Raw genomic sequence first — 15453 nt, forward strand, 5'->3', positions numbered from 1 at the left:
TGTTACTGTGTCTTATATGTATGCTTTATGTAAATCCATATTTAACATAACTATTTAAACATATTTTTGGCTATGTTTTTGAGATGATCTTTTAACATTTTTATATCCATTTATTTTATGCTTATGTTTTGTCTGTATGTCTGTATGTGCACCACATGTGTACATGCGTGCATACTCACAGAGATCAGAAGAGTGCATGAGATCCCCTAGACCTGGAATTAGGGATAGTTGTAAGCCACCATGTGGATGCTGGGAACTGAACCTATGTCTTTTACAAGAGTGCACATGCGTTTTAGCCACTGAGCCATCCAGGCCCTTGAGACAGGGTCTTACTGTGTATCTCTGACTTGCCTGGAACCATTTGTTTCTGCCTCCTGAATGCTGGCATTACAAGTGTGTCTTATGCCCAGTTTATATAAACATATTTAAAGTAAATTCAGTTTGTAAAATGAAGGGGAGATTTTTTTCAGTGATAGTGATTATATTATCTAAAATAATTTTGTTATAGATAGCTGGATAAAAATTTGATCAAGATACATATGTAATATTATTTGAACATTAGATATGCACATGTAAGCTCTTCATTTCTGTGTGCTTATGTGTTTGTATTTGTATTCGTCTGTGTGTGTGTGTGTGTGTGTGTGTGTGTGGTGTTTGTTCATGTTTGTGTGGGTGTGTGTGAAGTTATGTCTGTACTTGGGTGTGTGGCAGCCAGAGGTTGATGTCTGATCTTTCTCTGCTCCTCTCCACCTTACTTGTTGAGCCAGGCTCTCACTGAACTGGAGCTCCCTGAGCTATGCTGACTGGTGAGCTCCTGGGACCTGCCTGTCTCTGCTCCCTAGAGTGGACATACAGACATACAGTGCTGCACCAGGTTTCTGTGTGAGAGATGTAGATCTGAACTCATGCCCAGGTTTGAGTGGCAGTTTCTAAGCTATCCCTCCAGCCCTAGGCTCTTTGAGGATAGATTTCATGAGTGCTGTGTGTCTCCCATACTTTGTGTTTTCATCATGATTACAGGTAGATTTCTGTAATGAATTTCTTATGTCAGCGTTGCTGTGTATTCTTCAGCAGGGAGTATAGCCTCTGTGTCAGAGGCTCAGTTACCACAGCACACGGCTTCCTGTTCTTTAAGCATCACATTGTGTGTGTAATTACTATTGTAATAGACTTGAGAGTTCCTACTTGAGATAAAGTGGACTAACAAAAAACTTGTCTTAAACCCAAACTTTATATGTCTCCACTTACCACAAGGTAAGCGTTCTCCTGCAGAGCTCCTGTTTGCTGCAGGGCTGGCAGGCACACTGATTCACAGGTCTGCACTTCTGCCTTTAAGTAGATTCGCCTGCTTGGGGAGTGCAGAAACTACTCAGGGACTCATTAAGTATGAGTGAGTGGACTCGGCATCTTCTGCGAGCTTCCTTGCTGTGGGCGATCTACTGTGGGCGTTCTCTGTGTTGTATGCATTACTTTTCTCCTTGCTGTGACCAAACACTTGACAAAGCAGCTTGAGGAGGTAGGGTTTGGTGGGCTTCACAGTTTAAGGGGACATAGTTAATCACAGCAGACTCAAGGTATTAGGGTGTACAGCTGCAGTTCTTTGCCTCCTCTCTTACCAGTGTAATTAGAGTAGCAGACCTGAAGTACAGTAGGGACTAAAAGCCCGGGGCCTATCAGAACCCACATTCTCCAACTAGGTCTCATCTCTAAAAAGTGATAGTCCAAAAATAGTGCCCCCAGCCAGGGGAGCAAGAGTTCAAGCACATGAGTGTGTGTGTGTGTTATTTCACTCCCATAACACTCACTCAGCCTTCATCTGAAATAAGCGGATCAGGCCAGTTTCACAGACATTAATTAATTGACATCTCTTTGTCGGTAACATTTGTGATCTGGAACCTTTTCCAGATGAGGCTCAGCAGACGCCCTGCTAGTATTCAGCAGAATCCATTGGTCCCTGGAGTCAAAAAAAAAAAGAGCTGTAGTAATGTATGTAGAAGGAGCAGAAAAATATGGGCAGGAAACAGTTTCTGAAAGAAGTCATCTTAAGTAAGGGAAAACATATTTGAATAAAGTATATTTCAGGACAGTAAAAAGATTAGCATTTTTAAACTGTTTTCTTCTTTTGTAACATTGATCTCTACCTGGTTTTCTTTCTAAATGCGTGTTTATAGCTCATCCATTTTGCATGTAATGCACAATCTTTTGCATTTCAGCAACCTCAAATTACCCTTCTTAAGTGCTGGGTTGTGTTTCTTTATTCAAAGGTATTACCTCTGCAGAACTGCAAGTTCCACAAAGACCAGAGTCCTGGGTGCTTAGATTCTTACTGTCCTCTGGCACATCTCATCTGTTGTGTTGGGAATCTGCCCCATGACTCTAAGGAGAGTCTTGTCTTTGTACACTATGTATTTCAAAAGGTTCCTCTACACAGGGATGCTCTTAAACGTTACTTGTCTCAGTCTGGGAGTGGTGGTGCAGCTGTACTCTGGCAGGAGGCCTGCAAATCAGGGATAACCTTAGCTGCACAGCAGTGCCCCGGCCTTCGGCAAGCAAATCACAACTTAGTCCAAATCGCCCGTTTATTCTTAACAAACGGAGTCATTCAGCATTGCAGAGTTCTAATTGAATAAGAAATGGGTTTGATTGAAATTTAGGAAGGATCTTAAGACAGACAAAGATTCCTCTGGAGGAAAAAGAAAGTATGCACTGGAGATGTAAATTCTGGCTTCTCAAATGGGCGGTCATGGCAGATGTTTACTGAGCACTGGCTGTATGCCCTGTTATACGTACTCGGGATTCACCAGTAAACATATCAGTAAAACCCCTGTCCAGCTGGACGTCATTATGTTAAACAAAAAATGAGCCAGACTCAGAAAGACAAACACTGGATATTTGCTCTCACATGTGTCAAGAAAGCAGTACCCCGGATGGCGCTGCAAAAGCAGCGGGAGAAATTTAAAAAGATGGGGAGAGGGGAAGGAAGTTAATGGAAGCCCTGTGCCAGCAGAACAGAAAGGGCACTGATGAGGGACTGGGCGATGAGAGTGGGGAGGGAGGACGTTGAAATATGAATAGTATGATGATACACATATCTAGAGGGATAATGCAATTCATTACTTTGTATAAAGTCAAAAATTAAACTAAAGTGGGAGGAAAAGACCCCTGAGCAGTTGATAGCTTCTGGTAGACGGCCCAGAGGGACAGCTGGGGGCACCGTCATGGTGCCTTCTCCTCAAACACTCTTGTGATTCCTAGTGTCAGTTGATAATTGAGTACCTCTTGCGCTTATATTAAGTAATACCACGTTTCTCAATCAGAACCGGTTGGTTAAGTAAGTGTACATATTCCAAAGCTGTTGCACGTAGCTTTTGCTACCCCGCCTTAACTCTGGGAACAGCCCCCGCCAGCTTCCTTTGAATCCCAAATGAAAGACACACACACAGTTGTTCCACTTCATCTTGTCCCTTTGGCAACCTTGCTGGGCACTGCTGTCTGCCGCCTGGAAGAGCGCGCCCTTACCAGTACTCTTAGCTCCGCACCTCTCCACCTGCCCTCAACTTCAGTTGCTCAGTTAGATCTGGTCCCAGCCAAACATCCCTGACCACCCGCCTGCAGGATTAGGAAACAGATTGAAAATTTGGAAGCAGTGAAAAGGAGAATTCTTGGTGTCAGTTGGAATGTTTGTTTTCATAGTTAAGCTATGTGGACGACAACACATCACAAATATTGGGGCAGTCTTTGTGGAAATGCTAAGACTTAACTTACTAGACATTTGTGGGGTTTGGGGGTTTCTATAGAACCTGTGACTATATTTTAATCACAGTTTAGCTTTCATATGTGTTGAAATGCTCAATCTAATAGCTTTGATTTTGTAACAGTCTTTACTCTGTGAAGAATCTTGGAATTAGCAAGCACCATGAAAGTATAACTTAGCACTCGGTGTCAGATTAATTGAGCATTTCTGGTTACCTAGTCTTCTTGCATGTGATTTAAACCACTTAGCGTGTAGATAGGGTAATTAAGGGTAGAGAGATGGATCGTAGGTTAAGCGTGCTTGCCGCTCTTGCCGAGAACCCAAATTTGTTTACCAGCACCCACATCTAGTGGCTCACAGTTGTCTGTAACTTTAACACCCCAAGATCCAACGCCCTCTTCTCACTTCTAGGGCATCCTGTACACATAAATAAAAATAAGTAGATCTTTCTTTAAAAAAATGAAACCACAGACAGTTATCAGGTAGTGCTGAGCACTCACTCTGCGTGCCTCGCATGCTCAGGCCCTCCGCCGCACTGAGGCGGGAGAGCTGCTGTTACTAACCTGCTGACACCATCACTCTAAACAGTCGGTGTGCCTACTCAGATTTGGTAACACAATTATTTTATTATTAAACATAGTTTAAACTCCATGGCTTATTTATTCCACCAGTCATGTTCGTTATTTTTATGCCTTAATGTTTTGATAAACTACTTGAGGTCTAATTAAAGTTTCCCGTTTTTATCTTTTCAGCATTGGATTCGAAGGCTAACAATTTGTCCAGTCTATCTAAGAAATACCGCCAGGATGCGAAGTACCTGAACATGCGTTCCACCTACGCCAAGCTTGCAGCAGTAGCCGTGTTCTTCATCATGCTGATAGTGTATGTGCGGTTTTGGTGGCTGTGAGATAGTGAAGCCTCGTCACTAGTAAGGGAGAACCTAGAACCCAGCAGGTGTATGTTTTCAGGAAACTGAGCTCACAGGGCTGTGTGTTAGAACCCAAGTGGAACTTCTGCCTCTAAAGACCTTGCAAGAAAAGACCTGTCCTGAAATGAAAGATGGCGCCTCGTTTAAGGAAGCTTGACCCATGTGGATGTCTCCGGGGCAGAGACCTTCTCTGGGTGCTAAGCCATATGTATTAGGGAACAGTAGGTTGTCTGTTTTGTTTCTTCCCTCCCCAGTACATTTGTGAGACAGCAGAGATGGGGCGGTCTCTCTGATGGAGCCATCAGTGAGATTTAAGGTAGCCAACCCATTCTAGCAGCATCCTGAAATTCTGTCAGAGTTTCCCTTTGGGGAGTCTTAACCTTAATCGACATTCCTTTGTTGGTTACATGTGTGATTAACTTTCAAGTAAGACTCAAAGTATGTGAAGGTTAATTGCTTCGGTGCACAGGTCCTGTGTGTTGGCCGCTGTAGGAAGTTAACTTTTGTTTTTTGTTTTTTTTTTTCTTTTATATTTTGCTTATTGCACAGTTGCTTTGGAATTAAATCAATTATATTAATATGCCTTGAAATTATATAGTATTGCTTGACTAAAAGGATGAATTTTTTTCTGTCATTTATTCTTTGTTGTTTGTTTTTCTTTTCTTTTTTTGTTTTGTTGAGACAGGGTCTCTTTAGTCTCGGTTGTCCTGGAACTCATGTAGACCAGGCTGGCCTTGAACTTACAGAGGTCCACCTTCCTCGTCGTTCACTCTAACTCTCTCGGGACATTGTTATTTGGGGCTGTTTGGGCTCTGTAGAGTTAGTGTGGCACAGGGTGGTCAGAGGCCCTGCCTTCGGGGAAGAAAGGCCCAGCTTAGACCTCGGCTTTGCCCTGCCCCTTCCTCCCACTCTGTCTGTGCATTCCCATTTCTTGGCTTTCTTTACAACATAACTTGCTTAAACTCATGGTCTCCTGTCCCACAGATAGCCTGTAAGATTTTCACAGACTGCGAGTGTGGTGGTACTCAGCAGGGTAGTTAGTTAGATTTCTTATCTCTGCAGATCAGCTACCCAAACACAAATGCTCACATACCTTATGGAGAACATCTCTGAGAGCCAGCCTCATTCCTGAGTCAGCTTATGTAAATTCTGCAGGAATGTTTTAGAGACAGATGGCTCGTGGACAGTGTGACTCCTATAACCAATGAGAGTACATCAGACTTCTTTCCCTTTTTGCTCAGGGATAATGGAGATTTCACCTTTCCCCTTCTGAGGTAGAATTTTTTAAGTGGGAAGAATAGGCCTTTTGGTTATTATCACAAGGGGCTACAATATAACCTATAAGACCTGCACATACTGCAAACATTTCTTTAAATTGTACTGGAAAATGAGCCAACTTCTTACTTAACATCTTTGGAAAGACTTTTGGTAAGCAGTTTTCTAACCCTAGGGATCATCACTGCTGCCCTGTTCCGGGGGGGACAACAGTCTCACTTCCTTATGAGAACCTGGGGGGAAGCTTACTGTATTCCTAATAAGTACAGAACTAGAATAAACGTTCTTCTATTATGAACATAAATCTACCCGTTAGAGTTTTGTGCATGAAATACAAAATGACTTTTTATAGAGAATAACTGCTTTTAAGTCTTTAAAAGGCTTGCTCCGTAAACAATGATGTTGGCAACAGAAACCTTGTAAGACTGCAAACCCTGAGTCGTTGCACCGTAGTGCAAACCTGAGTCGTTGCACCGTAGCGCTTGGTGCCTCTCTGAGAAGGGCGGTGGCAGCTCACTGTCGGGAGTTGCATGCTGCAACTTAGTGGTCAGCGATGAAATAAATGCTTGTAGAACGTTTCCTTCAGTGTGAAGTTTTGTCGTCGAGTTAACTTTTGTCCACATAGACTCTTCTCACCGCATTCTACCTCATCTCAGGGGGCACTGAACTCGGGGAGGGGAAATTGGTGAACAGAGGAACAAGAACGTGGTAAAGGCCGGGGCAGTGGACAAAGGGAAGACACGATGGGCCTCTGGTATGTGTTCTAAGTAGCTGGTATAGGAAACTGAGCAGGGAAACAAGTGGGAAGTATAGCAGGGTGTGGCTGCAGTGAAGGCTTGTTTCCAGAGAAGTGGATTAGCATTCCAGACAAGGATGTGGCATGCGAAGGACATGTAGAAAGAGCTGGCACGCTTGGTCCGTCTGAGCTCAGGGTAAGCAGACAGGAGAACTAGACTGGCATTGCTTCACCTGCTGAGGGGTTGCCCTACACAAAAAGACATATTAGAAGTGTGGAAGTGGAATTGAGCCATAGGGGAGGGGGCAGTAAACAGACCAGTTTCAAGAAAGGTGATCAGAGGTTCCAGATAAGAGGAACTTACTCAAGTATGCTGCCAGCACTCTACAAACAAAGAGATTTGCTCTGAGGTACAAAAGAGTCTCAAACATGGTCCAAAGTCACAGAGCAAAAGGATATCGGAGTCAAGATTTGAGCCAGACAGTTTGGCTTCAGGGTTTGGTTTTGACGTTTTAATTTTTCAGGTAAGTATATGAACTGATGGATTTCATCATGGCATCTGCATACATGAATCGCTGTAATTTGTTGTCTCTTGTTCCTCTCCCTTGGGGTGTGTTTTTGTGTACCACCAACCCATCAAATAAAATAAGGACTACAAAGTGTATTTTGAGTTTAGCATGTTTAGAAAGTCATTGTAGAGAGCTGAGCACACAGGCACGATCACTGCAGGTGCAGGATTGACCCACTGCAGGGGAGACCCATTCCTGCCCTCTAGAGCAGCTGTCTTGGTCATTGTGACGCTGAACTTCATTGCCTGTTTTACTAAAATGCCTCATGGTGTCATGTTTTAGAAGTATTTGACACATTGACGCATGCCTGGTTATTTTAATGTCTAACAATGGTTCCTGAGCTTCCCGAGAACTCTTTGTAAAACAGGTGAACGTGTCTTTACTCCAGGAAAGATGTGTCCCATCCATCTCTGGCCAGGCAGGGCCACAGCACTGTTCATGAAATCGTGGTGGGCCGTGGTCTTTCAGTTCACTCTAGGTGCATAACACAGAACTCAAAAGTTAGGTGCCCAGAGTCCTTGAAAGCTGCAGTGAGTAGGAGGAGATCTACAGTCTGAACCTTACTCTTCAAAAGCTACTGTGCGCATGAAACAGCCCTGTCAGATATTTTCTTAAATATTCAGAGATCTGGTTCTGGTGAAATAACTTTTATTTTCAGTTTTAGTTACTTAATCACGTCTAAGGAGTTCAAAAATATTTGTAAGTTTTCTTCAAATGCAAGAAACAAAGTAGATGAACCAGGCCAGCAGTTTGGCTTAGTGAGTAAAAACGCTCACCACTAAGACTGCCAACTTGAGTTCAGTCCCTGGACTCTCAAAGTGCAAGGAGTGAGGAGGGACTCCCACATGTCTTCTGACTACACACGTGCAGTGGCACATACATACACATACAATAAACAAATATTTACAAAAATTTACAAAGTTGATACTTTCTGTGCGCATAGGATTTAATAAGACACACAGTAAAACCCTTCACAATTTCGTGAGGCTCAGCAGGATGCAGGAGGTCAGGGCTGTAGAGATGATGCTGTGTGGTAATTGCTTATTAGCCCACCAGACGCCAACTACCCTATGTGATGACGGCTGGTTTTGTATGACTTGGAGGTTGACTAAGCAAGTTGAATCCTCCATCACTCACTGACTGGGTCTCTAGGTGTGGACAAAACATCCCCCCGGTTCTTCCTCATGGTCATCCCCCCGGTTCTTCCTCATGGTCCATTTTAGCCTTTCCTTCCAGCCCACCTCCAGTCCCTTGTGACTCATGCCAACCTACAGAGGAGCTGTCTACCTAGGGCCTCACCACCACTACACATGGCTGGAATTCTGGGATTCCACAGCAGCCACCTTTTCCAGGACCCAAAGCAGGCAATACCATCCAAAGACCAGAACATCCAACCAGCAAGGACGAGGACAGACATCTGCCAGGGAACAGCACTTCAGAAGTCAAAACTCCAGCCCAGTACAAAATAATGGAACAAGAGCAGCTAAGACTACGCCTCTCCAGAAGCCGGCAACTGTTAGGCCCCGAGAAGGGGAATTTATTAACCACCACAAACTTTTTTATTTCAAGTGCCATAACAATCCATGTTTTAGCTTTGAAGAATTGGAATTCTGACTTTGACTTTGTAACATACACCGAGGTCCTGGGCATTTTACACATCTATTATAATTTCATACCTTTTGTTGTTTGCTTGCCTAAAGTCGCATAGGAAGCTCCTTGAATACTTAGGTAAGAGTCTAGGGCTGCGAGATCACACCATCCTCTCGCTGACCCGGGATGATGCAGGCATGTGTGTCCTCAGTGTTGGGTTCCTGCTAGCACGCTGGTTTTGAAAGCTACACATGTTCACAGTATTCGTTTGCACTCTCTGCCGTCCATCCCTTTGGTCCTGGGATGGCGTTTGCCAGTTTTCACCCCTGGCATGTGTTGCATCTGCGCTCCTTGTCCAGTCTCAGCGTTATTTCAGTATTTTCTGTATCCGATTCACCAGGAAGTTAACAAAGAGAAAAGGAAAGAGTGACTGCCCGGCTCCCTGTGCCCTTGTCCATCCTTGGTCCTCCCCCTCCTATTCCATTTCTTGGTGCTGTTTTTATTGATAGAACTCGGCTGCTGCTTCTGTGAGAGCTTTGAAATTTACCATGCTTTATAGTTACTATTTTTAGTGGTGGTTTATTTTTAATTGGTTTTTATAATGTTTTCTCCCTTTTTTTAACTTAGTATTTTAGTGAACAGTGATAAACTCCTCTTTAAGGAAGCCCTTTAGATGCAGATACCCCCACTCTTTAAAAGGGGAAAAAATATCTATAGGAGGGAACATAGAAGCAAAATTTAGAATAGTGACGGAAAGAACAGCCATTCAGAGCCTGCCCCACATGTGGCCCATATATATACAGCCACCAAAACTAGATACGATTGATGAAGCTAGAAAATGCATGCTGAAAGGGACCAGATATAGATGTCTCCTGAGAGACACATCCAGAGCATGTCCAATACAGAGGTCAATGCTAGCAGCAAACCACTGAACTGAGAATAGGACCCCCTTGGGAGGAATTAGAGGAAGGATTGAAAGAGTTGAAGGAGCTTGCAACCCCTTCAACAATGCCAACCAACCAGAGCTTCCAGGGACTAAACCACTACCGAAAGACTGACTATACATGGACTGAAGCCAGGGCTCCAACTGCATTTGTAGCAGAGAATAGCCTTGTTGGGGCACCAGTGGAAGGGGAAGCCCTTGACTCTGCCAAGGTTGGACCCCCAGTGCAGGGGAATAGGGGGGGCAGTAAAAGGGATGGATGGGGGACCTGTATGGGGGAAGGGGAGGGGATGGGGACTTATGGACAGGAAACCGGGAAAGGGAATAATATTTGAAATGTAAATAAAGAAATATAACTAATAAAAAAAAGGAAAAAAAGGAAGCACTTTAAAGAAAAAAAAATGTGTGTGGGACAAGAACTCAAGACAGCAAGGTGTCCCTGGTTTTCTACGGTGAGAGCTTCAGCCATTGCATGTGTGCTGGTAATTCTCAAATTCACTTCTCTCAGACCTGAGTTTGGAGACTCTGCACCCCCATTTCGCTGCCTGTTGGCTATCTGTTTCTAGGGTTCCATAAGTAAGTTAATTATAGCAAAAGTGTTTACCACATTGGTCTTTTTTTTTTTTTTTTTTTGGTTCTTTTTTTCGGAGCTGGGGACCGAACCCAGGGCCTTGCGCTTCCTAGGCAAGCGTTCTACCACTGAGCTAAATCCCCAACCCCACCACATTGGTCTTGAAGATAAGCCTAACCAGCTTCCTTTACCCGCTCCATTGTCAGATCATGAGCTGCATCTGACGCCCCCTTGTTTGCCAGCCTCCAGCTCAACTGTTAACCAAACTGTTTTTCATAACTTACAACCATTTCCTGTCCATCTCTTCCTTTCCCAACGTTTTGCCTTGGTTTAAGCATTTGATAACGTTAGCATAGGCACTGCCATGGGCTCTTTACTGCTTTTCTTACACATCTCCTGGAACTGCTCCAAAAGGATTAACTACAGGACCTCACTTTCTGTAGAGTGAAGGGTTACCTACTCTGGGTCATACCCCAGTGTCCGTACTTTCTGGACTCCTCCCTGCACTGCGAATACTGAGTCACACCACAGGTGCTTGTAACCGAGCCTTTGCCCCTGTCTTGGCTCACTAAATTCCTTTGCTGTAACTTCTTCCTATCCTTTTGGTTTCATACAGCCCACCTCATAATGAGGCCCCCACCTCTGTCCTGAGGACAACCTTGAACTCCTAATCCTCTTGCTTGCACCTCCCAAGTGCTGGAATGACATGTGCCTTCATTCCTGATCTATCCCTTTAAGTCCGCTAAAGCTCTCATCTCTCACAGCTCCAGTGTCACCAGAATGAAGCATTCTCACATTCTCACACTTTCCCACAGGCTTAGGAGAAACTATAGTTTCATCCTCCACAGTAGTGTGCTCACATCTATAGAATATGGAACTCAAATATCTGTTGATGTGTACTTTGTGTCCTTAAATGTGTGCCTTGTGAGAACCCTACAGGAGAAACCAACTGTTACTCAAGCAGTTGAATCCTTGGCACCCAGTACTGTGTCTGATTCTCGGGACACACTAGCATGTATTTGCAGGGCCAGCACACTGAATTATAAAATTATATGCACACTTTGGGGGAAATAATTTTGAATGAAAGGTACTAAAAATAATTGGACCAGGGGAGAAGTGCGTGAAAGAAACCAGAACAAAATAGCAGTAAAGTGAATGTATAGTGAGCACCTTGGAGGAGGACGTTAGCAAGCGATTGAAACGATTGAAAGGTAAGTAGAGAAGAGCAGGAATGGGCAGACCAGGAGGAAAACAACACAGGCAATCGGCTGGTCTGTCAGAAGCCTTCCAGGGAACCATCACATTTAGGGGTTTTACGTTGAACAGCTACTTTAGTGAACCTTAATATCAGCAAATCATATCACCGCTGCTTTTATTTATCTGAAAAGGTGACTCCAGTGATAAGTGACTTGGGCAGTGTATCATATAATGTAAACGTTTCCGTGATAGGAGGTTTAAGGCTTATCACTGGGCTCGATGGTAGAACCCACGTGCCAAGCAGTTTTTCCCTTGGTTGTATAGGTGCACAGTGAGGCCATTGGACCAGAGTAAGACGCACACTTTTATATCCTTTTCTGGAACGGTGTTGTAAAATGGACATTACTGCAGCGGGACACAGAGTTGTATGGACTGCAACAGAGACGTTGCTTCTAACAAATGTGTCATGTGAATCAGTAGAAAAAAAACAGAACTGTGAGTCAAAAGGCATTACTTCTAGGTCTAGTTCGATGGCCTAGCAGTAGGTGAATTATAGAGTACCACGTGCCTCAGTTTCCACACGGGGAATGAGAATTACAATCTCTTCCCATTCGTGGACTCTGAGATTAAAATGCAGTCCTGGATAGCGAGCTTTACAACCTTGAAGCAATCTGTAAGTACACAATGAATCACCTTGGCTATGATAGATGATCAAGAAGAACACAGCTGCATGGCACAGACACCGCACCTGGCACAGGTAAGAGCAAGGTTTGGAATTCTAGCCCAGCCTCGGGCCACATGGTGAGACCCTGTCTTGATATACTGAGCACTGGTGGTGTAGCCCCTTATCATCCACGCAGTCCTGACTTTGATCCTAGTACTTGATCAAAAGATCTGTGTGGTCTGAGCTTTCTTGCCTGTTTCCTCCGGACACCCTCCTCACTCTTGGTCTTGAAGAAGGGTGTTCTGGTTGTTTGCTCAGATAAGTTCACATCTAAAACCATAAGTATTCCCAGCAGAGGGCAGCAAAACTCCAAAGTCTGCTGCTTTCTCAACAGGGAGAAACCACTCTGCAGTAGAGAACAGTGACAGTTGAGCGTATGGGTTGATCTTCCAGAAGACCCAGGTTTCAGCATCCATAGCAGATCACAACTGTCTCCAGATTCTGGGGCTCTGACACCTTTTGGCCCCCAAGGGTACCAGTCAAAAACACTAAAAAAAAAAAAAAAAAAAAAAAAAAAAAAAAAAAAAAAAAAAATCTGTGCATGGTGGCACATGTAACACCCAGCAGTCAGGAGGCAGGGGAAGGTGGATTTCTAAGTTCTGGAACAGTTTGGTCTACAGAGTGAGTTCTAGGACAGCTACACAGAGAGATTCCATCTTGCAAAGAAAATGTTAAAAGGCTGGTGTTTAGATGGCCTCCCTGACCAGGCTTTGAACCCTACCCATCTGTCTGTCTCCCCAGCCTTGTGATTAGAAGCTTGGGTAATCAGCTTTTACACAAGTGTATCCTGGAGATCAGACTCAGGTCCTCAGGCGTGAGCAGCAAGCACTTTACTGAGTGCTTTAGCTTCTCACCAGCACCGCCCCACCCCCACCCCACCCCATTCCCCGGTTCCACACTTTTCCATCCAGTGTTGGAGATCCAGTCCAGGGTCCTGTGCATTCTGGGCAAGCACTCCAACACCGCACCCTACCTGAGCCTTGTAGATGTAACTTAACACTTAGCTTTGTTTAGTTTTAGTTTCATCTGGGGTTTTCTGAGGCAGGGTCTCACTTTGTAACACTGGCCATCCTGGACCTCCTTATGTAAACCAGGCTGGCTGCCTCTGCATTCTGAGTGCTGGGCATCTGCCCCATGCCTGGTTCAGTTTTTTTAAATTTTTTTTTTTGTAGGACATTGAGATGCTCAGCCCTGATTTTTCTAAACCATGATGCCTCCTTGAGTCCAAAGGATAATTCCCAGTGGCATATGTGCATATTGGTGCTGTCATGGTGTCGCTGTCATACAGAGAAATTAACTTAAAAATATTCTTGTGCTTTTAAACTTTAATCAGTCATCTTGAGTATCGTAAACAACAGACATTTGAACTGTTCTCAGTAGTATAAAATTTACTTTCACAGAAATGCTGTCATTTGATCTTCAATGGGGCCCTACGGGCTGCTTTTTTTCCTGTTTTATAGATAAATTTTCTCATCTGTTCTCAGAATAGTTGTTATCTGTTTGAGGAAAAAAGTTCAGGGAGAAGCCTTATATGTCAAGAGGACCCGAGGGGTGAGTAATTTCCTTCTCATAATAAGTAACGTAAGGGCCGACTTTGAGCGTCATGGTTTTCTGCCGGCTGTTTTGAGAGACAGGATTGGAAGGCTGTCAGGCAGCTTCTTGATTCCTTCTGCCTTGCCTGTTCATTTCTGGGTTTGCTCTTATGAAAAATACTGCCCTGGTTTCCACTCCACCCCCATGTCAGAATCTTCTTTCCATTTCGGATAAACCTCTTCCTGTTCTTGAGAATTTCATCACATTCTTGGCGTGATCTAACCAACATCCCCATGCTGGCAGCAGAGAGGATATAGGCTGTTATTGGCTGGCTGAATGTTCTCCCGAGCACAGAATAAGTCACTCAATCCTTAATTTCAACTCTATCTTTGGGAAAGATATACACACTCCTCAGACTTTGTTTATTCATAAGTCCCCTTCCCCCCTACCCCATCCTGAGATGAGCAAATATGCAAGTTGGGGATAGTGTGAAAGGGAATCATATGAGCTGATGAGCTGCGTGTCTTTGCTGTTTCGAATGTTGCTTTTAATTCTTCACTCTGTAATGACATCGCCTCACAGTGCCTTCCCTAGGAATAGTGAGGACGCCACCTGGACTGGATGGTGAAACCCAGTGAACACATCAGCCTTTCTCTCTCCTCTGGGCAGCACGTGATGCTAATGACCAAATCTGCCTGGACACACTCCCTGCTTCCCTTCGGTTTCCATGCACTGTTTTTTGTTTTGCTTTGTGATTGTTGTTTTCTACTTAGCCATGGATCATCCGCATCCTTTGCGGGCTCCTCTTCCCTTGTAAGCTCCCACAGTGTTACCGCTAGATATCCTGTGCTGTGCCAGCCCCTTCCCTTCATAGCCCCCAGGGAAGTCAAGCTCTCCTGCGGCACTATGGGACCTACGTATCAATAGTAACTCCCCAGAGTTCCACATCTACACATTCAGCTGCCACCCAGGACCCCATTTGGGAATTCTGAAGCTTTATTAGCCAACTTGTTCCCCCAAAGCTATTCTTCCTATAGTGCTATTCACCCAATTATATGCTACCCCGGCTTACCTAGTAGCCTGGGATTCACCCTTGATTAGTCTCCAGATCCCAGCAGCCCCAAGTCCAACAAGACACCCTCCTCGAGCACCCACATCTCCCACTCTCGCTGTTGCCATCTGGTCTGTGTGTGCACTGTCTCCACGCACTTTGGGTCCTACCTTCTGTCAGCCTCTTGCCTGCTGTTTTTCTCTGCTTGCTTTCCATTAGCCATCAAGATGTCATTTTCATAACTGATAAGTCCATCTCTCACTTACAGCCCTTTGGCTTCAAACTGTGCTCTGGAGCTTGTCTGAGGCTAGCAGCTCACAGCCCCTCAGTAGCAGAACTGTGCCGCAGCTGGACTACACCTCACTTCCTCTTCTAGAACTTCACAAATGCTCCTTCCTTTCCCTGACACATTCTACTGCAGGGCCTCAAATGTATCCAGACTGAATGCTAGTCTCACAGTGGCACTGATCCGGATCAGAACTGAACCCAGACACTGAATTTTTAAGTAATTCTATGTTAAGATCATAATTTAAACTGGGTATGGTGATATATGCCAGTAATTCCAGTAGTTGAGAGGCAGGG

General features: G+C 44.4%; 1 protein-coding gene and 1 long non-coding RNA gene across 3 annotated transcripts in view; one reads left to right on the forward strand and one right to left on the reverse strand.

The window, feature by feature from the left end:
• The window catches only part of Sec22b (SEC22 homolog B, vesicle trafficking protein), a 22934-nt gene extending 16399 nt beyond the window's left edge, over window positions 1-6535 (forward strand). Inside the window, exon 5 of one of the 2 annotated variants that reach the window (XM_087624446.1) lies at window positions 4507-6535. In XM_087624446.1, coding sequence (XP_087480572.1) covers window positions 4507-4661 — 155 coding nt within the window. In that variant the 3' untranslated portion in view covers window positions 4662-6535. 2 annotated transcript variants of the gene reach the window in all.
• Window positions 5927-15253, reverse strand: LOC134485662 (uncharacterized). Its single transcript, XR_015676624.1, has 2 exons — window positions 15042-15253; window positions 5927-9234 (listed from the first exon to the last, which is right to left on the reverse strand). It is a non-coding gene; the product is annotated as an uncharacterized LOC134485662 (long non-coding RNA).
• Between the last annotated feature and the right edge of the window lie 200 nt (window positions 15254-15453).

The sequence above is a fragment of the Rattus norvegicus genome, chromosome 2 (genome assembly GCF_021556685.1).
Source record: "Rattus norvegicus strain SHRSP/BbbUtx chromosome 2, alternate assembly SHRSP_T2T, whole genome shotgun sequence".
Lineage (NCBI taxonomy): Eukaryota > Metazoa > Chordata > Mammalia > Rodentia > Muridae > Rattus > Rattus norvegicus.